At 43.3% G+C, this 20,521-nt stretch overlaps 1 protein-coding gene across 2 annotated transcripts in view; it reads right to left on the reverse strand.

Moving 5' to 3' along the window:
- The window catches only part of ANAPC5 (anaphase promoting complex subunit 5), a 78,447-nt gene that overhangs the window by 18,399 nt on the left and 39,527 nt on the right, over window positions 1-20,521 (reverse strand). For both annotated transcript variants that reach the window (XM_030219891.1, XM_030219893.1), the window contains exons 10-14: window positions 14,496-14,677; window positions 12,481-12,616; window positions 7,537-7,611; window positions 5,941-6,062; window positions 161-268 (exon numbers count right to left, since the gene is read on the reverse strand). In XM_030219891.1, coding sequence (XP_030075751.1) covers window positions 161-268; window positions 5,941-6,062; window positions 7,537-7,611; window positions 12,481-12,616; window positions 14,496-14,677 — 623 coding nt within the window. The remainder of the gene's footprint in view (window positions 1-160; window positions 269-5,940; window positions 6,063-7,536; window positions 7,612-12,480; window positions 12,617-14,495; window positions 14,678-20,521) is intronic.

Below are 20,521 nucleotides of genomic sequence, written 5' to 3' on the forward strand. Positions count from 1 at the left end.
TTCATTAACAGTGTTAGCGCCGCATTGCAGTATAAAACCCGATATGGGAGTAAAGAGCAATCAGCAAAGGAAATGCAGACAAAGTTAAGTGATGTTTTGTAAGCTTACTGCAGGTTTTCAGCATCAAATTTAATATTCCAGAATCCAGCAAATTACGTACCTAATTATCATTTCGATGTTCTTTATTTTCTGACAGTGAGTCAACAGAGTCTGTAAAATTCTGTGCGCCTCAGAGGTTTGGTTTTGAGCCTTCAACACAATTGCTTTCCTGCAGTAAAACGCCAGGACGACAGAAGATGCATTATGCACACAGACGCAGTTAACAGAATATTCCCCCTGTCAAATCAAAACTTTCTTACTGGCAAATATTAAAAGGGACCCCATTACAAAAAGTTACCAAGCAGGCTGAAGCTGAGTTGCTTGTGGAAGCCACTCCAGAAGTCTTGGCAGACTTTAGTGAGAGTATGGGGAGGGGGTCACCCAGAAGTTATCAACCAACTCCCCATTAGAGGCAATGAAGCTTTTGTTCCTGGCCTGGACAATGAGGCTTTTGTTCATTAAGAAGGGGAAGGTTATAGTCTTAAACAACATTTTTTAAGGGAGGATGGAACAGTAAAGTCTTTTGCAGGATCTTCAACAGCTACTACCAACAGGCCAGAGAGATCAATTTGCATACTTACAGTTGGTGCACTATACATGAACTTTGGGGCCTGAACAATCTTCGCCATCCCATAGGTAATAAACTGAGAAAATTTTCAATATAGACATAGCTAATGATATGTAGACCAGAAATTGTCAACCTAAGTCCTACCAACCTTTAGGTATTCTGAAGAATTATGGATTACTGCAGCAAGCCTGGAACCAAGAAGTAGATCATCAATTGGGAATACTTAATTTTTTTAAATTAATGAAAGGGATTCCATCGGTAGCCCATAGTGTTGATTGTCAGGGATGCCAAAATAGAATATTGCACAGAATTTATTTTTCCTAAGTGAGAGCAAGTTGGTTGGTTTCCCTACATGTGGGAAATGTGGGAACGATGAAGGTATGTTATTTCACGCCTTTTGGATTTGTCTGAAAATCCAGAACTTTTGGAATGAGATTGTTAGTTACCTGAACTCTTTGTTGGGATTGCATGTTTGGACTACTTTTGAGATAGTTGTTCTGGATTGTGGGGATTTAGGAGTAAGATGTAAGGATCACGTTATTTGTTCGCAAGGCGATCCTTGTGAGGGAAAAGTGTATCCTTCAACAGTGGGTGCACAAAGATAGTTCCTCATTTTGGCAATGGCAGAATCAGCTACATACTTTTATGATGTGGTAAACTAAGGAAGCAGATTTTACTTTTAAGCAGACACACCCCTTTGTTTTAGTCATCTTTGTCTCAGAGAATAAGGAGTTTAACCTTGATTAGATTACACTTATAACACTCAGTTTGGATTCATTGACATGGTAGGTATGTGTCTATATCCTCATAGGTTGGGACATTATGGTGTTTAGATGGGTGCGGGTGGAGGGGAAAGGGGGACAATTGGAAGGTATATGACAGATGAAGGGCTTGGATATATTAGGGTGGGAGACTATAAGAAATAAGGCCTTTCCCCATAGTTTTGGAATGTTGAAACACTTCTCTTACTCAATCTTTAGCCCTAATAGTTAATTATATAGTACTAGTAAAAAAGGCCCATTTCTGAAAGAAATGAAATGGGCACTAGCAAGGTTTTCCTCGGAGTGTGTATGTTTGAGACAGTGTGTGTGAGAGTGACTGTGTGAGAGAGAGAGAGAGAGAGAGTGAATGTGCGAGTGTGTGTGTGTGACAGAGAGTGAGACTGGGTGCGAGTGTGTCTGTGAGAGAGAGAGAATGTGTGAGAGAGATTGAGAGTGTGTGCCAGGGGCGCCCCCTCCCTCCATCCGAGTTCCAGGGTCGTCCCCCCTCCCTCCGAGTTATGCATGATCTCCTTGCTGTTTATATATCTGTCTGAAGTAATGTGGTAAAAAGTTTTTGTTGTGTTTTATTTTTATATATAACTAATAAAAATGATTTCAACTAAAAGAGACCCCAGATGCTGTGTTGGCAAAGGCAAGCTTGTGAAAAGGAAGACTCTGGTGTGCTATTGTTTTTTTTTTTTTATTGCTTGGTTTTGTGAAGCCCTATACTTAGTTCCACTGTCCTGGAGATGCTTTTGAAGACATCAGAGCCTTGGTGTGCTGTGCTTCCTATTTCCTACGGCCAAGCCAGCGATCAACTGAGGACTACAGCAGAAAATCAATTTGGTAGACCTGGTGGGCCATAATGGCTTCTTTCTGTGTATCAGAACTCAAAAAGAACTATGTTTCAGTCTGCATAGCTTTGTTGGAGAGAGAGAGAGAGAGCGCAAACTAAAAGCCATCAAATCATTAACAAAAATTTGTGCTAAGTATATAATACCATTTCTACATAAATACATCACCACCTCGCATCTGTTCATTGTTCTTTTCTCTGATTTTACTTTGATTTTCTTCTATGAAGCACCATCAAAGCTATGCAGCATGCCAGTGTGTTACAGACACATTTCTCATTTTCAAGTATCTCCTTCCCTCAGCCCACTCTTGGCTAGTCTGCAACTTCCCTATGGTGTTAGACATAATAGGGTCCAGGGCAGAAATTAAGGAGAATGCCCCCTGATCCCTCTCTCCCGATCTCCCTACCCACCATTACATATAAAACAACCTTAAATGGCTAAAACCGAACTGGGAACTTTCCAAAGTTAAACTTGTCAAGTACTGCAACACAGGAGAAATAAAAACAGAAATGCACTTAATTTTGTACTGATCGCAATCAGCGGTGTAGCTGGCAAGGATTCTCAAGCCCTGCCAGCTGAAGACCACTTCCTCCTCCGGTCTTGTGGCCAGAACTTTCCAAACTCTGCAGCCAACGGCAGTGTTCTCAAGCTGCTGCTGCCCCCCCCCCCCCCCCCACCCGTGTTTGGTTTTTACGCATGAGTGAAAATGGGCCACAGTGACGGGAGCAGCTTGGGGACACTTGATGGCTGCAGAGCTCTGGCCGCCGGACCAGAGGAGATCTTCAGCTGGCAGAGATTGGGGATCCCAGCCAGCTCAGGTATTCATACTGTACATAATTTGGTGCCCACCCCTCTGGCTGCATCCCCCCTCCCCCAAAGCCACTGAACACAATACAAAAGCATCTGCGATGCACACATCCCAAACATAACATTCCAGCTAATAAATTAAAAATAAAACTTTTTTTTCTACTTTTGTTATCTGGACATTTTATTTTTCCAACATGTTGATCCCAGTTTCTCTACATAAGTACATAAGTGTTGCCATACTGGGACAGACCGATGGTCCATCAAGCCCAGTATCCTGTTTCCAACAGTGGCCAATCCACAAGTACCTAGCAAGGTCCCATAACAGTCTTCTCTTTCCAGTGCCTGTAGTCTATTTGTCTTTTCTTGTCTCCTGTCTTGTTCCAATTCCCTCACTGCACCTGTCTCTAACATATTGATCTTTCCCTGTTTCTTTTCTGCGGCCTGTGGCCCAGATGCTCAAAGATCCCCGTTAAGAATCCATCTGTATTTTTAAATCGGTAAAAATCACCAATTTGGAAATACAAAGGGATTCCCAAAGAGAATCCCATGCAAATAGGCTGCCCGCTGCTTTTGCGAACAGGGCTCATTTGCATGCAATGGGGGAAAGCCAGTCGGCCACCTGAGCATGCGAAGAGTAGCCTATCGCTAAGCATGGCTGCTGTGCATGTATGAAAAAAAGCCTTTTTTTTTTGTTTGTTTGTTTTCCACTCGGCTGCCTGAACTCTGGTGCCTGCTGCTGGCCCGTGCCTCATTGGAACAGCGGCGGCGGCAGCTCCCCAGCCCAAAACAAGGTGCAGTGTGGTTTCAGGCACTCCACCAGAGTAGTGCCACCCCTATGCACATGATATCCCTCCCTGTTGACCCCTCCGTCGGGATTCCGCTTACCCAACTCCTTTCTGTTGGCTGAAAGCGTGGCTGCACTCCTGCTCCGTACCAGGAATGAGATGGTGGGGGTCATCAGCCTATCCATGATGCTGATCCCCCAGAGACTCAAACTGCAAGCTTTGGCTACACTTTTGTTGCTGTTGTAGGCCAGGAAATCATATGGGAGGCAGGGACGAGCCTCAGGTGCTGCTTTTAGTGAACACGCCCACCCGATTTGTCTTTTATATCCTACTCATCACGGGAGCTGGTTGTAGGTAAGAGGAAAAGTGGCTATAATCTTCTGTATTTTGTCTTTCTGCTCTGATGCTTTCAGGGGAGTCTTGCTTTATTTATTTTTGGCAGTGTTTCCTGGACCTCCCTCGCGCACTGGCGTTTCTTATTTGGGCGGGGGGAGGGGATAGTACTAGTGTGGCAGAAGCAGCAGTGGGAGATCAAGAAGAAATGGTTTCCCTTCAGCAGGACTGGCTGGTCCGCAGCTCTGACAGCTCTAGCCAGGCAGTACCGACAGCTCCGGACTATCCGTTAAATTTTCCATGATAAAGGTAGGAGCTCCTTCTGTGCATCAGTTCGGAAAACAGCTGTGCATCACTTTGCATGCACATTTGTATAGTAATTAGCTCATTATAATAGCTTTGCATTCCATTTTTGTTAGCTGCTACCATGATAAGAAAAGAGCTCGGACAACCCTTTTGCGTATGTCTTGCTGTACTCCTTGCTTGTTAAACTGGCTAGAACCAGTTTAAAAACCACGTTGCTGGCTCGTTAGGTTTTGTGCATCTAGGCACCTGTGTGTACTCAAAATCACCCTCTTTCTCACCCTTCTCCTTCTTTCTACTTTTCAGCTATCAACTTTTCATCTCCTTCTTCAATGCCCAAGCTCTCCTATTTCCCATCTCACTCCTTCCCCAACCTCTTATTCCCTTCCATCTACTGTCCATTACCACATTTCTACCTCTGTACTCACTATCCTCCTCTCACTCATCTCCTTGCTACTCCCTGCCTCTACCATATGGTTCCACCATTTCCAGTATCTCTCTTCCCTCCATGCTTGTAGCCCAACAACTCCTCTCCCCATCCCTTTCCCTCCACATGCTAGCATCTTCCTGTCCCACCTGTTTCCTCCTGCCTCCCCTATCCTGTGGGTCCATCATCTCTCCCCCACCCCCCTCCCCACTGCCATGGTCCAAAATTGCTTCCTCTCTCTTTCTGCTGTTCTTCCCTGATCCAGCATTTGACTTTCTTCCCAATATTTCTCCATCTCTCTGCCCTGCCTCCCATTGCCTATCATCTCTCCCTCCCTGGATTTAACATCTTCTTCCTGACTGCACTGCCATCCAGCATCTCTCCCTTCCTCCCCTCTGTTTCTGGGCCTATCAGTTTTTCCTCTTTTCCTCCCCCAGGTCTGGCATTTCCCCTGGTCTACCTTAAAACAGGTGCTACAAGCCCCCCCCCCCCCCCCCCCCCCATCTGGCATCTCTTCCTCTTCTACCCACCTCGGTCTGACATCATCCTCCCTTCCCATCTACCTTAAAATGTATTTCTGTGTGTATGTGTCCTGCATGAAAGCGATTCTAATACGCTGCCTGAGGCCTCTCCATAGCTTTCCCTCTGCCCTAACTTCCTGTTTCTGCCTGGGCAGAATGTGGCAGAAGGAAAATGCTGGGGAGGCCGCAGGCAGCGTATCTGAATCACTGCTGTGCTGGCGAGCCCCTAGGAAGAGAAACGCCCTTTAACGTAGAGCAGAAGGTCGGGGCAGGGAGAGAGATGTTGACCGGGGTGGTGAGGAGAAGGGGAAGAGATACTGAACCATGGGGCTCCCTGGAGCTGTGGGGCCCAGGGCAGCTGCCCATTTTGGCTCTCCCCCCCCCCCCCCATGTACCCCATGCTTACTATTAAACAATGAGTCAATCAAATCAATCAATAAGTTGCTCAGTACAAATTGAGCTGAACAATGGCTGTGTCATACCTGTACATCCCCTCTATACTATTGAGGGCTGCAATTCCTGGCACCAGCGATTCCGCTATATGGTATTTGCCATCATTCATGGCTTTGTCGAATTGTATTTTCTGATCAAACAGCATCCAGAGCTCAGAAAGTAAAACAAAAACACAGAACCATTCACTTACACAATAAAGATCAAGAACAATTTGTGCTGTTTTAGCTTCTACCTCTGTTTCTGCCAAACCCTCTAAACCAATGTTTGCCTACTGAAATCCTTATTTATTTCATTTTAGTGTAATGCAAGTTGTTAAAAACGCCATCAAATCTATTGGGACCTGAGTGGCGCAAAATACAAACAATAAAATGCTTATAATATAGTAACACAGTAAATGATGGCAGATTGTCCATCCAGTCTGCCCAACAGTCACATTCGTTATCAAAGCATAACAGTCCAATACTATTATTACAACATTTCACTTGCTGAGTTCCACTACACAATGCCTTTCCCTCACTGAGACAGACCAGACCCCTGCTGCCCACACTCATGATATAAATGTAAAATACGCATAATTGCTCTCGATCCGTCCTTGCCATTTTCAGGGCTAAAACTGTAAAAATATCTGGCCTGCACTAGTCCTAGTCCTTCCCTACATTAATATTATGGATTCATTAAGACACACAGAACAGTGAAGGCAGATAAAGACCGTATGGCCTGTCCCTTCTTCTTCCTTAGAGATCCTATGTACTTGTCCCAAGCTTTCTTGAATTCAGATAAAGTTTTTGTATCCACCACCTCCACTGGGAGGCCATGCCACGAATTCATCACCCTTTCCACGAAGAAGTATTTCCTCAGGTTATTTCTCAGTCTATCTTCTTTCACCTTCATACTACTTACTACTACTACTTATCATTTCTATAGCGCTACTAGACATACGCAGCGCTGTACACTTGATCCTATGCCCTCTCATTCCAGAGTTTCCTTTTAATGGAAAGAGATTCGCCTCCTGTGTATTTATGTTATGTAGTTCTTTAAACATCTCTATATTATCTCCCCGAACCCCGCCAGCCGAAGACAGTCTTCTTCAGCGCCGGAGTAGCGCCTTCGTTCAATGAAGTTCCTGGTGTGATCAGCTGTTTCTGACGCCTTACGTCCTGCACCGTGCATGTAGCCCCGTGCAGGACGTAAGGTGTCAGAAACAGCTGATCAAACCAGGAACTTCGTTCAATGAAGGCGCTATTCCGGCGCTGAAGAAGACTCTCTTCGGCTGGCGTGGTTCGGGGACCCCCGCCAGCAAACAAGTTACCTGATGCGGCGGCGGGTCGGGCGGCGACAGCGGGGGAGGGTTGGTGGCGGGAGGGGGGTTCAAGGGGATCGTCGGCAGGGGGGCCATGGCCAAATCTAAGGGGGCCCAGGCCCCACATAGCTACGCTACTGGCTGGTAGTACATCTCAAATGGAAGCCTCCAAAGAGGACACCCAGCAGTGTCTACCCCAAACTGCTCTGTACCAGAAGGAACTAAAACTCTTGCCTATCGTTTACTAAGTACTCCTCCATCCATGCTATTCCAGCAAGAAGTGCAGTCTATCAGCTTTTTTTTTACAGGGCGGACAGGGCATTACCTTTGAGTGCTGACTACTAGGAGGAAACCTTTCCTTTAAATGTTTCAAAATTTCAGAAGCTGAAGCAAAGCAACCCTGCAACAAACAAACAAAAAAAACACAACACTGAGCATTCCTTGGTAAACAAAACAGGATTTTCAGCTATCATACTGTCAGATTTTCAATAATTATCTTGGAATCAGTGTTCTTCTAATCTGTATGGTGGACCCTTGACTCTCAACCATAGGCAGATACGCTAAGCTGTCTTGCTTTCGACAACTACGGGGCTCTCTCCGTGGGAGCTGTTCTGTTCTAGCTTGATTCAGTCCTCACCCCTGGCAGTTGGACAAACAGCAGCAGTTGTTACAAAGGCTTGGCACCACTGTCTCTCTGATTTGACGCAAGTGTTATTCTGTTGTATTAACCACTTTTGCGTACTACATGCACTGAAGGCATAATTTATTTATTTATTTGTTGCATTTGTATCCCACCTTATCCCACCTCTTTGCAGGCTCAAAGTGGCTTACAATACATCATGAATAGTGGAAGAATGTTAGTTAATTAACATTTAGTATTGCAGGGTTTTGGTCAGCATGATGATAATAAGACAGAATAATAGTGTACAAGCAGATATTAAGAGACAATTCTAAATATAGATAGGCGATATAGATGGGCCCCTTTTGCCAAGCTGCGGCAAAAAGGGGCCAGTGCTGGCATCAGCGTGTGTTTTACATGCATGCTGAGGCCCCCTTTTACCATAGCTAGTAAAAGGGAAGGTCTCGCTTTCCTGCAGAAAATGGCCGGGGGGCAAGTAAAGCACTGAGGTGGCGGTAAGGGCTCCTGCGCTAACCGGGCAGCGTGCGGCACTGCCCGATTACCGCGTGCAGTCTGGCGCTACAAAAATAAATACATTTCTGTAGCGCTGGAAATGACAGCGCAGTAGGAGTGGGAAGTAAAAGGATCCCAATGTTTGCAGAGCACATGAGACCCATTATTTCTTTATTATGCTGAGGTGAAATCAGAATTGTTTCTGGAAAAAGTCAGCTTGCTTTTCTTCTCCTCTTCCTCTTTTATGACTCACACCTCTCAACAATGGAACTCTTAACTTCTGTTCTGCTTTATATAAAGTTGCAGTTATGTGCTTTGGCAAAGCTCAACAGCACTTCACTCCTACGGTGAAGTCTTTAAACAAAACTAAAAGGAAATTCACAGTGTGACACCCTCAACGGGATTCCACTGAACACATGGTCCCTTTTCTTGTGAACAAACAAAAATTAATTACTTTTTCAGTAAATCCAAAACTTGCTCAGTTAAAACATGCCCACAATGTTCCACACCTTCAAACAACCAATTTGGCAATTAATTATGTAACTAAAAAAAATCTTCTAATCAAATTTTGTGGTAGACCAGAAAGGTATAAATCTCAGACTAGCCATGATGGTTTTCAAGAACGAAATGTGTATTTTTAATTATTTAACTCACTTGCACATTCTGTATATCTACTATGCAGAGCAAAACAGCCCTTTACTCCTGGGGACTGTTTTAAAGTTAAGGGATTATTCTGGCCTTCGACCAACAGAGTGTAGCTCTTCTGAAAGGTCTCTCTTGCTTAGACCCAATTTCACCATAAAACCTTCAAACTCAAACTGAATGCTGTCCAGCAACTCATTACTACCTTCTGGTATTTCTACAAAGTAGGTTTTAAAAACAATATAATAAATTATACACACGGAGGAGCATTTTTGACAAAATGTCTAAGTCCAAGTTTGGATGTTTTGCTAGAATGTCCAAAGATTGAGTACTGAATGTAGCCATTTTGGAACCTGTAAAACATCTATCTTTTTGATTCAAAAATTGCCTTTTTCCTAGCCATTTTGTGCTCAGTGCATTTTTCTTTTGGGACCATTTTGGAAAATAAAGCGTCCAAGAGAAAAACGCCCAAAAACTAACCACTGTGATGTCTGGTGGCCATTGTTCTTAGTAGACTGGCCACACAGACATCACAGCAGGATAGTGGAGCAGCCTAGGAGGCATTGCGGTGGACATCACATAAAAGATCCCAGGTACACATCTTGCCATATTGTATGATGAACCTTCCAGAAGGAGAAAAAATACCTACTGACTTCACCACTACAGTAACTCTCAAGCTTGCAGATGTCACCTATATGTAGGTACAGTATATTTTGAAGGGCTCACACATTTCACCACAAGTGTACTAGCTGGAGTGGGATATAGGCCTGGGTCCCCTTCTATACAGTCCACTGAACTGACCACTATGCTACTCCTGATCTAATAGGAATGGCTATCATAGGTGAAGCTGTCATATAGCCTGGTATGTACTGTCACATCTTAAGGACCGGAAGGGGGTCAGTGACCACGAGAGGAGTAAGTAGGGGGTTATGCCTTAATCTCTCCAGTGCTCACTTGATCATTTAAGGCACTTTTTGGTCACTTAGTCATGATTAAGGCATTTTTGGCTTGACCTGTTTCAATTTTGGCCCTAGACGTTTTCATTTTGTTCCATTATTACAGAAAAAAGTCTATCTTTGGGGCTACCCATGTCCCACCCAGGTTCCTCCCCAAAACACGTCCTCATTATGCACCCTTGAAATTTGGATGAACGGTGGAGCAAAATGTCTAAAATTCAGGTTTCAAAAATCACAAGTTGAATGTTTTTGAGAGAAAAACGTCCTTCTGCCAACTTATGACCTTTTTTGGACATTTTTTTTTTGTTTTGAAAATGAGCCCCATAATGTACTAAGGGCCTCATATTGAAAGTGGGCACTTGGTTTAGTTGTTCATTAAAAGATATGCAATACTACCTTTTCAGAAAAACAAGCACTAAAACAGTTTACAAACAAAAAAACTGTATATTCGGACGTGTCGGCTGCTTAAATAGCACTGTTGAATATCATAAATGGCAACCGTGGCACTGCCGATAAGCGTAATTTAGGCCTGCTTTTCTGTTGAGCATGCTTGGGACTGATATATGGGGCAGGGGTAAGAACAGGGTTGAGAGGTGAAATAAGAGACAAAAAGGAGATGAGGTAGAAGCTGGTGTTGGTTTAAGCAGTAGAGAACCAGAGAGGAAGATAATCATATAGCACAGCAAAAGTTATGTAAACAGTCTTTACATAGTAACATAGTAGATGACGGCAGAAAAAGACCTGCACGGTCCATCCAGTCTGCCCAAGTAGATAAATTCCTATGTGCTACTTTTTTTATTTGTACGGTCCTCTTCAGGGCACAGACCGTATAAGTCTGTCCAGCCCTATCCCCGCCTCCCAACCACCAACCCCGCCTCCCACCACCAGCCCCGGCACAGACCGTATAAGTCTGCCCAGCACTAGTCCCACCTCCCAACCACCAGCCCCAGCACAGACCGTATAAGTCTGCCCAGCACTAGCCCCGCCTCCCAACCGCCAGCTCTGCCACCCATTCTAGGCTAAGCTCCTCTTTATACTCTTTATAAGTATAGGTGGGATGTTCTTGTCTATAAAAGCGCAGTGCTGAACAGTGACAGTTCTGGTAGCTGAACACATCAGCACAGATAACTTAAGTCAGTTCTGAAGAAAGACTAAGGAGGCTAGGGCTTTTCAGCTTGGAGAAGAGACGGCTGAGGGGAGACATGATAAGAGGTATATAAAATAATGAGTGGAGTGGAACAGGTGGATGTGAAGCGTCTGTTCACGCTTTCCAAAAATACTAGGACTAGGGGGCATGCGATGAAACTACAGTGTAGTAAATGTAAAACAAATAGAAGAAAATCTGTCTTCACCCAACGCATAATTAAACTCTGGAATTCGTTGCCAGAGAACATAGTGAAGGCGGTTAGCTTGGCAGAGTTTTAAAAGGGGTTGGACGGTTTTCTAAAGGACACGTACAAAGACCGCTACTAAATGGACTTGGAAAAAATTCACAATTTCGGGAATACCTTGCATAAAATGTTTGTACGTTTGGGTAGCTTGCCAGGTGCCCTTGACCTGGATTGGCCGCTGGGCTCGATGGACCTTTGGTCTTTTCCCAGTACGGTATTACTTATGTACTTATGTTGAAATGTTGCTTTAAAAGGAAAAAAAAGAAGCTGTTCTTCAAAACTATAAAAAAAATGTTACAGAGTCCCACAAAGGGTAAGTACAAACCCTCCTTCACTTTGAAGGCTGCCTAGAGATTTCAATGGATACATTTTCTCTCAAAAACCTACATGTGTCCTTAGCTCCCCAGATTTAACCCTGGCCTCTGGGTCCACCTATGCTTCCAAGGGGTAAAGTACATGCATTGTTAAGCTCTGTGAATGTTTTTACCTGGGAAAGAACAGATGATCTTCAGACTGACATTTACCTGGGAAAACTGCTTTTGAAAATTGCCCTCTTTGTGCTCAAGAGTAGCCTAATGGTTAATGCAGTGGCCTGAAAACCAGGGGAACTGGGTTCAATTTCCACTGCAGGTCATTGGGACTCTGGGCAAGTCATTTAACCCTCCAGTATCCCAGGCACAAAATAAGTACCTGTATATAAAATGTAAACCGCTTTGACTATAACCACAAAAAAGCGTTATATCAACTCCCATCCCCTTGTTCATCAGCTCAGACACTTAAGCTGCTTTCTCGTATAAATTTTCACACCCTGTACAGTTTAAGCTTAAAAGTTACAGACTATTTGATGGCTTTCTTTTTCCATGATGAGTCACAAAGGCTTAACTAGTGCTTGCTGGGGGGAAATGTTGTAAGACAGGAAAGAAACCAAAATCAGTTGTGTCCCTTCAGAGATCTCATGCACCAATACTACCAGGGTCATCCTGTTTTGTTTTTTTAAATCTCCCACCCAATGTACTGAGGGAATTGTAGAGCAACAAATGTAAGAAGATGATCATACAGCCAGCACTGACCAAAAGTCTAGAAACTGGGAGACAACATCCCTCCCCCCCCTCCAATTGCCAAGACGGCTACCCGGCTCAGCATCTCACCTGCTCAGCATGAAGTGCAGCCAGGTGACACAGCACCACAGCAAAGGACTCTGTGTTATTTTGGTGTATGCCCACATTTACAGCCTCCAGACTGTTCATACTCAGCAGGATCTGGGCTTGCTGAAGTGCCATGGTACTGCAAAGCAAGAAACGCTGTTAGCAAAATTGCTACATTAGCCCCCAAGTTCATCTGAAGAAAGAGTGAATATTGAGATTATCTTTGCATATCAGTCTACTCCTGGTAAGCACGTAAAATAAAACCTATAACAAAGTTTTTAAGCTGGGTTGACTTATCTGAATACAAATAGCTGCATTTATATGCATATATTTATTGTATTTGTACCCCACGTTTTCCCACCTTTTTGCAGGCTCAATGTGGCTTACAGAGTATAGATATGATAACGTTGTTACATGATTTAAAAAAAAAAAAAACAGTCGATCATAAGCGGAGGTGAGAGAGGGTTTAGATGGAGAGGTGTTAGGTGAGGCCGTGTGAGAGGTGTTTTTTGGTGTACTTGGGTGGTTTAAGGAATGTTATGCAGAGCTCCCATGGTGATGCTTTGTATGGCATACACAGGTAGATACTGGATTTCAGAAAGCGGCTATTTACATGTGGAAATGCACATCACGCAGAGATTATGGGGGCACAGTACGGGCGGGACTAAAATCTACATGTGTACTCCCCATTTTACAAAGGCAATAAATACCTGTGTATGGGGAAAAATATCCACATTGGTTTTCCACTAGCTCAAAGGCACGCAGATTTTTAAAAAGTGCTTGTTATGGTCGGGCTTTACATGAGGGATTAAAGGGAATCATTCTCTTTAATCAAGTCAAAATCAAAACTGCTAAGTGCTGTATTTCCCTTCAGCTCCCGTTCATATTTCCCTTCTCTCCACAGGATTTGAAATTCATCATCATTTTTACGCACTTTACAATCACATTTTGGTAAGAACGCCCTCCACTTTTTCTTTTTTCAATGTAATAGATTTATGATGATTGATGCTCTGAATGTCTCTATCCATCACTTGAATGTTATATTTTTCAATTCATGAGATTTGGATATATATAATTTTCCTCAAGTATATGTATACATATTCTTTCAAGTATATATATATATATTTTTTTTTTCCCAAGTAATTATTTTGGAATATATTTTAAGTTTGTAAGAAGTGATTTCACTTTTATTACAGTTATATGTCTATTTCTTTGTTTACTCTATCAAACATAGTACAGTAATCCTAATTCAGCTCTATATATTGATTTATTATTAGTGAATATGGCTGTTTATTTACACACATATATATATATATATATAGTTGGTTTATAATGATTGTTGTTCCTGTATATATTTTTATTTATTTTATAGATTTCTTTTTAATGTATGCTTCATATATATATATTTATTTACATACACTGTTTAAATATGTCTCCTTTATGCAGACCTCCCATGGTGATGCTTTGTATGCTCATATTATATGTTTTTAATATAATATTATTATTATTTTTAATTTAATGTTTTCGTTACTATATATTTTATTATTAGACCCCTGAGGCAGGCGTTGTTGACGCCGAAACACGGCCCGTGTCGGGTCATTCACTAATAAAGGACTCCTGTTGTCTCAGTCTTGAAGGCCCAGTTGTGCTTTTTGTGTCTGTATACTTTAAGTTTTATGCTGTTATAACCTCTCTATTCGCTCTGCACAAATACAGTTATACAATTAATCTGAAACTCTGAACTAAAAGTAATATATACAAAATGAAGAGAAGAATTACACTGTATTTCTTTAAAAGACAATTATTTTATGACAGGGGAGAGTTGTTGCTGGTTTGCAATAGTTTTACAATTGTTTTGTCTAGTCCTGTGTTTTGTCACTTTTCTAACATTTTTTTGTATTTCTTTTTCAATTTTATAAAATGTTGTGAATGAGGCAATATATCAAGAACAAAAAAAAAAACAAACAAACAAACATAAGAAAAATCACTCTGGCAGATCTTGATGATTAAGATAATACCTTTGACCATAAAGTCGCCAAATTGCAGTTTTCTGTGCGATGCTAATGCCAATGAGTTCTGACAAACTGTGTTTCCAGTGTAACAGATCCAAATCCTTCAACGCATCCATCAGCTTGTTTGCCGTCTTCCCTGCAAATGCCCTCTGCTGAACCAAGGACTGTATCCCAAGAGAAGCCAGATACTAGGGTGGATCCGGGAGGACAAGACAGAGTAGAATTATCAACCATGTTCAAGATTTTAGACGTAATTTAATACATATATAGTAAACAGAAACAAAAGACCAGGGTTTAACTCATGAGTTATGAGTACTGCATGGTGTTACCCCAAGGGTTATTTATGCACTTTGAAATGGAATCTCAGTAGACTGACACCTTGCAGTAAATCCTTCTGTGGCATTTGTTTCTTTACAACACTTTGCAGAGGAGATGTCAAATTTCTTTTCTTTTTTTTTTTTTTTTTGCATCACTTAATCCCCACCGCAGACATCAGTTAAAATGTGGACCACTTTGGATACAATAATATTATTAACTAATTCTCAACTTGTGAAGCTGTTTTTTTTCCCCCCGTTAGCTTTGGTTTTGCTTTTACACTTTGCATTGAACCAAAAAGACGGAACACGTGAACATTTGAGATCACATGGACCATTTCCTCTCACATCACTGTAATACTGAAGGACAACCAGAATGGATTTTTGTCTGTCTCAACCTGTAGCTCAGATCGGTTTACAATTAACAGAGTAACAAAACAAATATCCTCAAACTCTGAGAAGTGCCTATCCGTGACTGAAGAACTTATCCAAAGATTTAGTGCAAATACTTCTGAAGCAACCAGGATTTTTTTTCTCCAGTGTTCCATAAGCTCTGCACCATGGAACTAAATATCTTCTCATAAGAAGTTGACAGCCTCAAAGATGAGACTACAGCCAACTCAACTTGTTCTTATGAATCTGACAATTGGGACACCATCCCGTTCTAGGACGTATTAATGAAATAAGATGGACCGCTACCATAAAGTACAATAAAAGTCATACACAAAGATTTGAATTCTACATGTGCTGCTATAGAGGGCTAACAAAGATCTTAACAGTGCAGTTACTTTGTCATTTTTACAGCTGTGCTCTATTTCTCCATACAGCAGGGATTCTCAACCCAGTCCTTGTGACACACCCAGCCAGTCAGGTTTTCAGGACAACCACAATGAATATGCATGAAATAAGTTTGCATGCACGGCCTCCACTGTATGCAAATCTATCTCATGGATATTCGTTGTAGATATCCTCAAAACCTGACTGGTTAGGTATGTACTGAGGCAGGGCCGTCGAGAGACTGGGCCAGGCCCGGGACAAGGCCGCCCCCGGCCCCCCCCCCACCTGAGGTCGCCAGGCCCCCCCCCCTCCACCGGGCCCTCTCTCCACCCCCGGGCCCTCTGCACAAACCTTAAGTGCCTCACCTTCGAAAGCGCAGCAAGCAGCGGCAGACCACTCCTTCCTTCAGGCGAGGGCGGGACACGGAAGGAGTGGTCTGCCGCTGCTTGCTGCGCTTTCGAAGGTGAGGCGCTTAAATTCAATGCCAGGGAGCGACGGAGGGCGGGCCGGACTGCGGCACCGGCGCCGCCCCCCCTCCCGGAGGCCCGGGGAATTTTGTCCTCCCCTCTCAGCGGCCCTGTCCTGAGGTCTTCCCACAACAGAAAGCTTCAGGTGTCAAATTAAAACAGAAATTAATCCTCTTAGTATCAATAAGCAGAAGTTCCGCTGCTACGGGCTCAAAGTTAGGTTCTGCACAGAGCACCCGTTATAGAATACTAGCTTAATGCAGATTTCTGCCTAACTCTGGGCACCAGCATTTGCGCCTGCTAAAACCAGATGAAAATGCTAACACCCAATTTATGGCAGTTGCACGTGCAATTGATAGCATTCTGTAACGTCACACCCACCTTCCGAGAATGCCCCTCCCATGGCCACACCCATTTAGAATTGCGTGCTATGAAATTGAGGTGCGGATTTTATAGAATAGCATCTATGGCAGATGCATATATAACTCTAAATTAGTGCCAATTAACATCAATTGTTGGTACCTCATTAACTAATTTGCCCGTGGACCTGCGATCAGTGCTTAAATTTGCGTGCCCAGCTTTCCATGAGCTATATAGAATCCAGGGGTAAAAGTGCTAGAAATACTGAGAACAGAGTATTAAGGGAGTACCCTCAGGCTTGTGAGAGTACTTAAAGGTTTCCATATTGTCAAATTCTATTCTTCAAAATAGCAACATAGTAAATGACAGCAGATAAAAGATCCACACAGTCCATCCAGTCTACCTAATAAGGCAGCCAGAGCCACTGAATGCGATTTAAAATACAAGGGCTGCACATTGATTAGTAATTTTAAAATTGTACAATTTAGGTCACGTGATGCTGTGGAACCGAGAGGTTGGCTGAACTTTTAGCTCCGGACCTCTCTCTCTCTCTCTTCACCCACCTTTAATAACAACCCTTCTCAGAGACCCATCCGAACCAGCGCAGTCGTCCCTAAATCTCCGGAGTCCACGGAACCAAGTAGTTTGTGAAGGATGTCCACTAAACCGCCCAGAAAAGAAAAAGGACAGAGCAAGCATGAGGGAAGCCAAGATGGCAGATTCAGTGGGCCTGTCTTCTCCCGTGGCAGGGGGGCTGCCTGGTCCGCCGAGATTACCACGGAGCCTATAGCTGTGATGGAAGCTTCTCTGTATGGTGTCAGCAAATAATGGACAAACTAAATGGAATGGATGAAAAGATGGGGGTATGAGTCAGGACCTTCGCTCCCTCGTTGGAGACAGAGGTTGAGCGTGTGGAACAGGAGAATAAACTGCTTAAAGGGCAACTACAAATGATGGATAAAATCGATAATTTTGAGAATAGGAGTAATATAAGACTACTGGACCTCCCAGAATCCATATCGGATACAGAACTACAGAGCTTTCTGGAAACATGGTTGGTACAAAGTTTGCAGCTTCAAAGCAGTGTGGGGCCTTTAAGTATACAATGTGCCCATAGGCTAGGCACACGGAGAGAGGCCAACCTGAAACCCTGAGTGGTGATTTTTAGACTCCTCAACTAAGCCCATCTGAAAGAAATCCTCCGTAAGCTCCAGGGAGAAAATAAACTAATGTATCCAGAGAAGAAAAATTTCTGCTTCCAAGATTATTCCACTAGGGTATCTGGAAAGTGCAGAGACTCTGCTCCCATATGCATGTTCTTAGTAAAGGCCAATATTAGATTTGCATTCTTGTACCTGGCAAAATTGAGAATTCTTTATAACGGAAAAAAATAGATACTATACTTAAGTTTCAGAGGCTCAAGGGTTCTTGCAAATTCAGGGCCTTCGGGATGATATGCCATCAGCAGCAGGAAAATAAACCACCATGCTGGGTACAGATGGAGTTTTCTTTAAGATGGCCAACATTCATAAGAGTACAGACCGTAGACGGCAGCAGTGGTGACCTGGTGCTCTAGAGTGTTGGGGGAAGGAGTATGAGGGAAGTTTAAGGGGAGGTACTATTTGGTGGGTTGAATGTCATGATGACTACTTTGCTGATGTATTATATTTCCAAACAATGATGTTCTCCGTTTGTTGTTTATACCTGTTAAATAATAAAAATTGTTTACATATAAGATGGCCAACATGGGGACACTTGGCATAGATGGTGAATTACACCACTGGATTTCCATGGAATGGAGTTCGCTGTTTCACGGAGATGGACCGGATAGACTGGTTTTACTTGAGAGAACTGTATGTATTTCCCTGCCATTGTTGGGCAATACCAGTTTGTTTTTTTGGTTTTACTTGCATACCAACGAGCAGGCTGCTTTATAGACTTTCTGCTTGCAGAGGAGCCGCTTCTTTATTGCTTCTCCTTCAGATTGCTCTGATTTCTCTTAACACTAGCCGTTGAGCCCGGGCTACTTTTGGAATGGGGGGGGGGGGGTTTCCGAGCCCCCCCCCCCCGGTCGCTGCTGCCGCCCCTCCACCCGGCCCGAGCAGCACTGTAAACTTACATCAGCACGCAGCAGCAGGCACATCAGCAAAGCCGCCGTCGGGGCGGGCTTCCTTCTCTGCCTGTGTCCAGCCCTCGTGTGACATAACGTCGGCGAGGGCGGGACAAAGGCAGAGAAGGAAGCCCGACGGCAGCTTTGCTGATGTGCCTGCTGCTGCAAGTTCACAGTGCTCGGGCCAGATGGAGGGGCGGCAGCGACTCCGGGGGAGCGGTTCCGACGTCTGCAGCATGCCAGTAGAGACATCCCTCTCTGTCCCGCCCCCATCATCATGTATTGAAGCAAAGGCGGGGCAGAGAGGGAAGTCTCTACTGCGCATTTGCGAATGAGTACGGTCACTCGCCGTTTATATGTTTGATACTGAGTGGCAAAGTTTGCATCCCTATTTCACTCAGGAGGATCACTGACCTATCTAACTCCCCTGGGCTACAGAACTATGCTGCTGCCTTCGACTGGAAAATGTTAGCAATGTTAGAAACTGCATTTACTAGTTGGCAATAATAGGGGCTCTGCAATCTTGGGCCTGGGACTGTATTGAATTGTCCTGATATCTTTGTTTTGCAGGATAGAACCTCTTTTGTTGGAATGACGTGAAGACTCTTATCCACCAGCCATGAATTTTTTTATTTGGTCTTGGTGTACAATTCTTTCTTACATTAGACACTTGTTTGTCTTGTATAAGTTTGTTCAAGGAATATCTGGGTTTCTGGGAGAGGGGAATTCAAATAGTGTTTTAATATGTGAACTGTTTGGTGGGTGGGGAAAGGGGGGGTATAAATGTGACTACATTTTCGTGTGGACGTTCTGGAATAAGGTGGGTGGGAGAGCGATGGTTAGGGGTTATTTCATGAGACAGAGGATATGGGAAAGGGGAAGGAAGGCTTAAACTTGGAGGGAGTATAAAAATGACAGATGTAGAGAAATGGGAGTCTATGGTAAAGGATGTTCTTAATTGGAATGGGAATGGCTGGAAGCTGGGACGACCTTCCCATTGGCCTCTGGGGTACCAGAAGTATGTGACCAAACAAGATGTGGAAGAAACTTGACCCATTTGAAAATCATCTAATGGAATGTGGGGGGAATCTCCTCACCTATGAAAATCCTTCAGGCACTTAATAGGAAACAAGCCTCAATAGTGTTGCTCCAGAAGACCCATCTGAGTTCAGAGGAGCATTGAACACTTCAAAAGTGGTGGGTGGGAGATTACATTGAAGCCCTGGCAGTAGTAAGGAAAGCAAGAGTAATTATTTTAATTTGGAAAGATTTGTTAGTGGAGATGAATTTTGTAATTGTGGATCTGGATGGGCGCAATATAATAGCTCACCTTACCATAGCCTGTCATTTGATGATAAGTGTGTAACATTTATGCCCCAAATGTATATTCTAAACCTTTTTAGAGCACACTTTGCCTCTTTACAGAATTATGGTAACATACCTATAATAGTTGCAGGGGACTTCAACAGAGTGATGAACCCAGATTTGGACAAGACCTATAACCAGGGTAGGGAGGTAATAGATTATGCAAAAAGGGGTCCAACAAATTTTGGAATTATCTTATCCAGAAGTGGAATGAGTTTCAACTTAATAATCGAGCTCATGAGGGCAATGAAATTCTATACTGAGAAACTGCTAAGGTAAGTTTGCGGAGGGGAGATAATTGTCTTTTCCAGTCATAAAAACAAAAGTAGAGATTGTAAAATTGTTAGAGAAGCAGCTTCAACAGGAGAGATGGCGGTGTGGGGTAGCCTCTACTACGGATAATAAGAGCCAATACCCAGCCACTCAAGCAGCCCTTAATGAGTTGTTACATCAGCAGGAGCTCAAATCTGGAACATACTACGTGTAACAACTTTATAAGTTCGGTAATAAAAGTGGGACGCTATTGGGAAAGTTAAGATGACAATTGCAGGGGCCTAGTCAAGTGCATATTGTAAAAATCAGACTAGGAAATAGGAACCTTATTCCGGAATTTCTTTGCAAAATTATTCGTGTACAGAC

This window comes from Microcaecilia unicolor, chromosome 11 (assembly GCF_901765095.1).
Source record: "Microcaecilia unicolor chromosome 11, aMicUni1.1, whole genome shotgun sequence".
Classification (NCBI taxonomy): domain Eukaryota; kingdom Metazoa; phylum Chordata; class Amphibia; order Gymnophiona; family Siphonopidae; genus Microcaecilia; species Microcaecilia unicolor.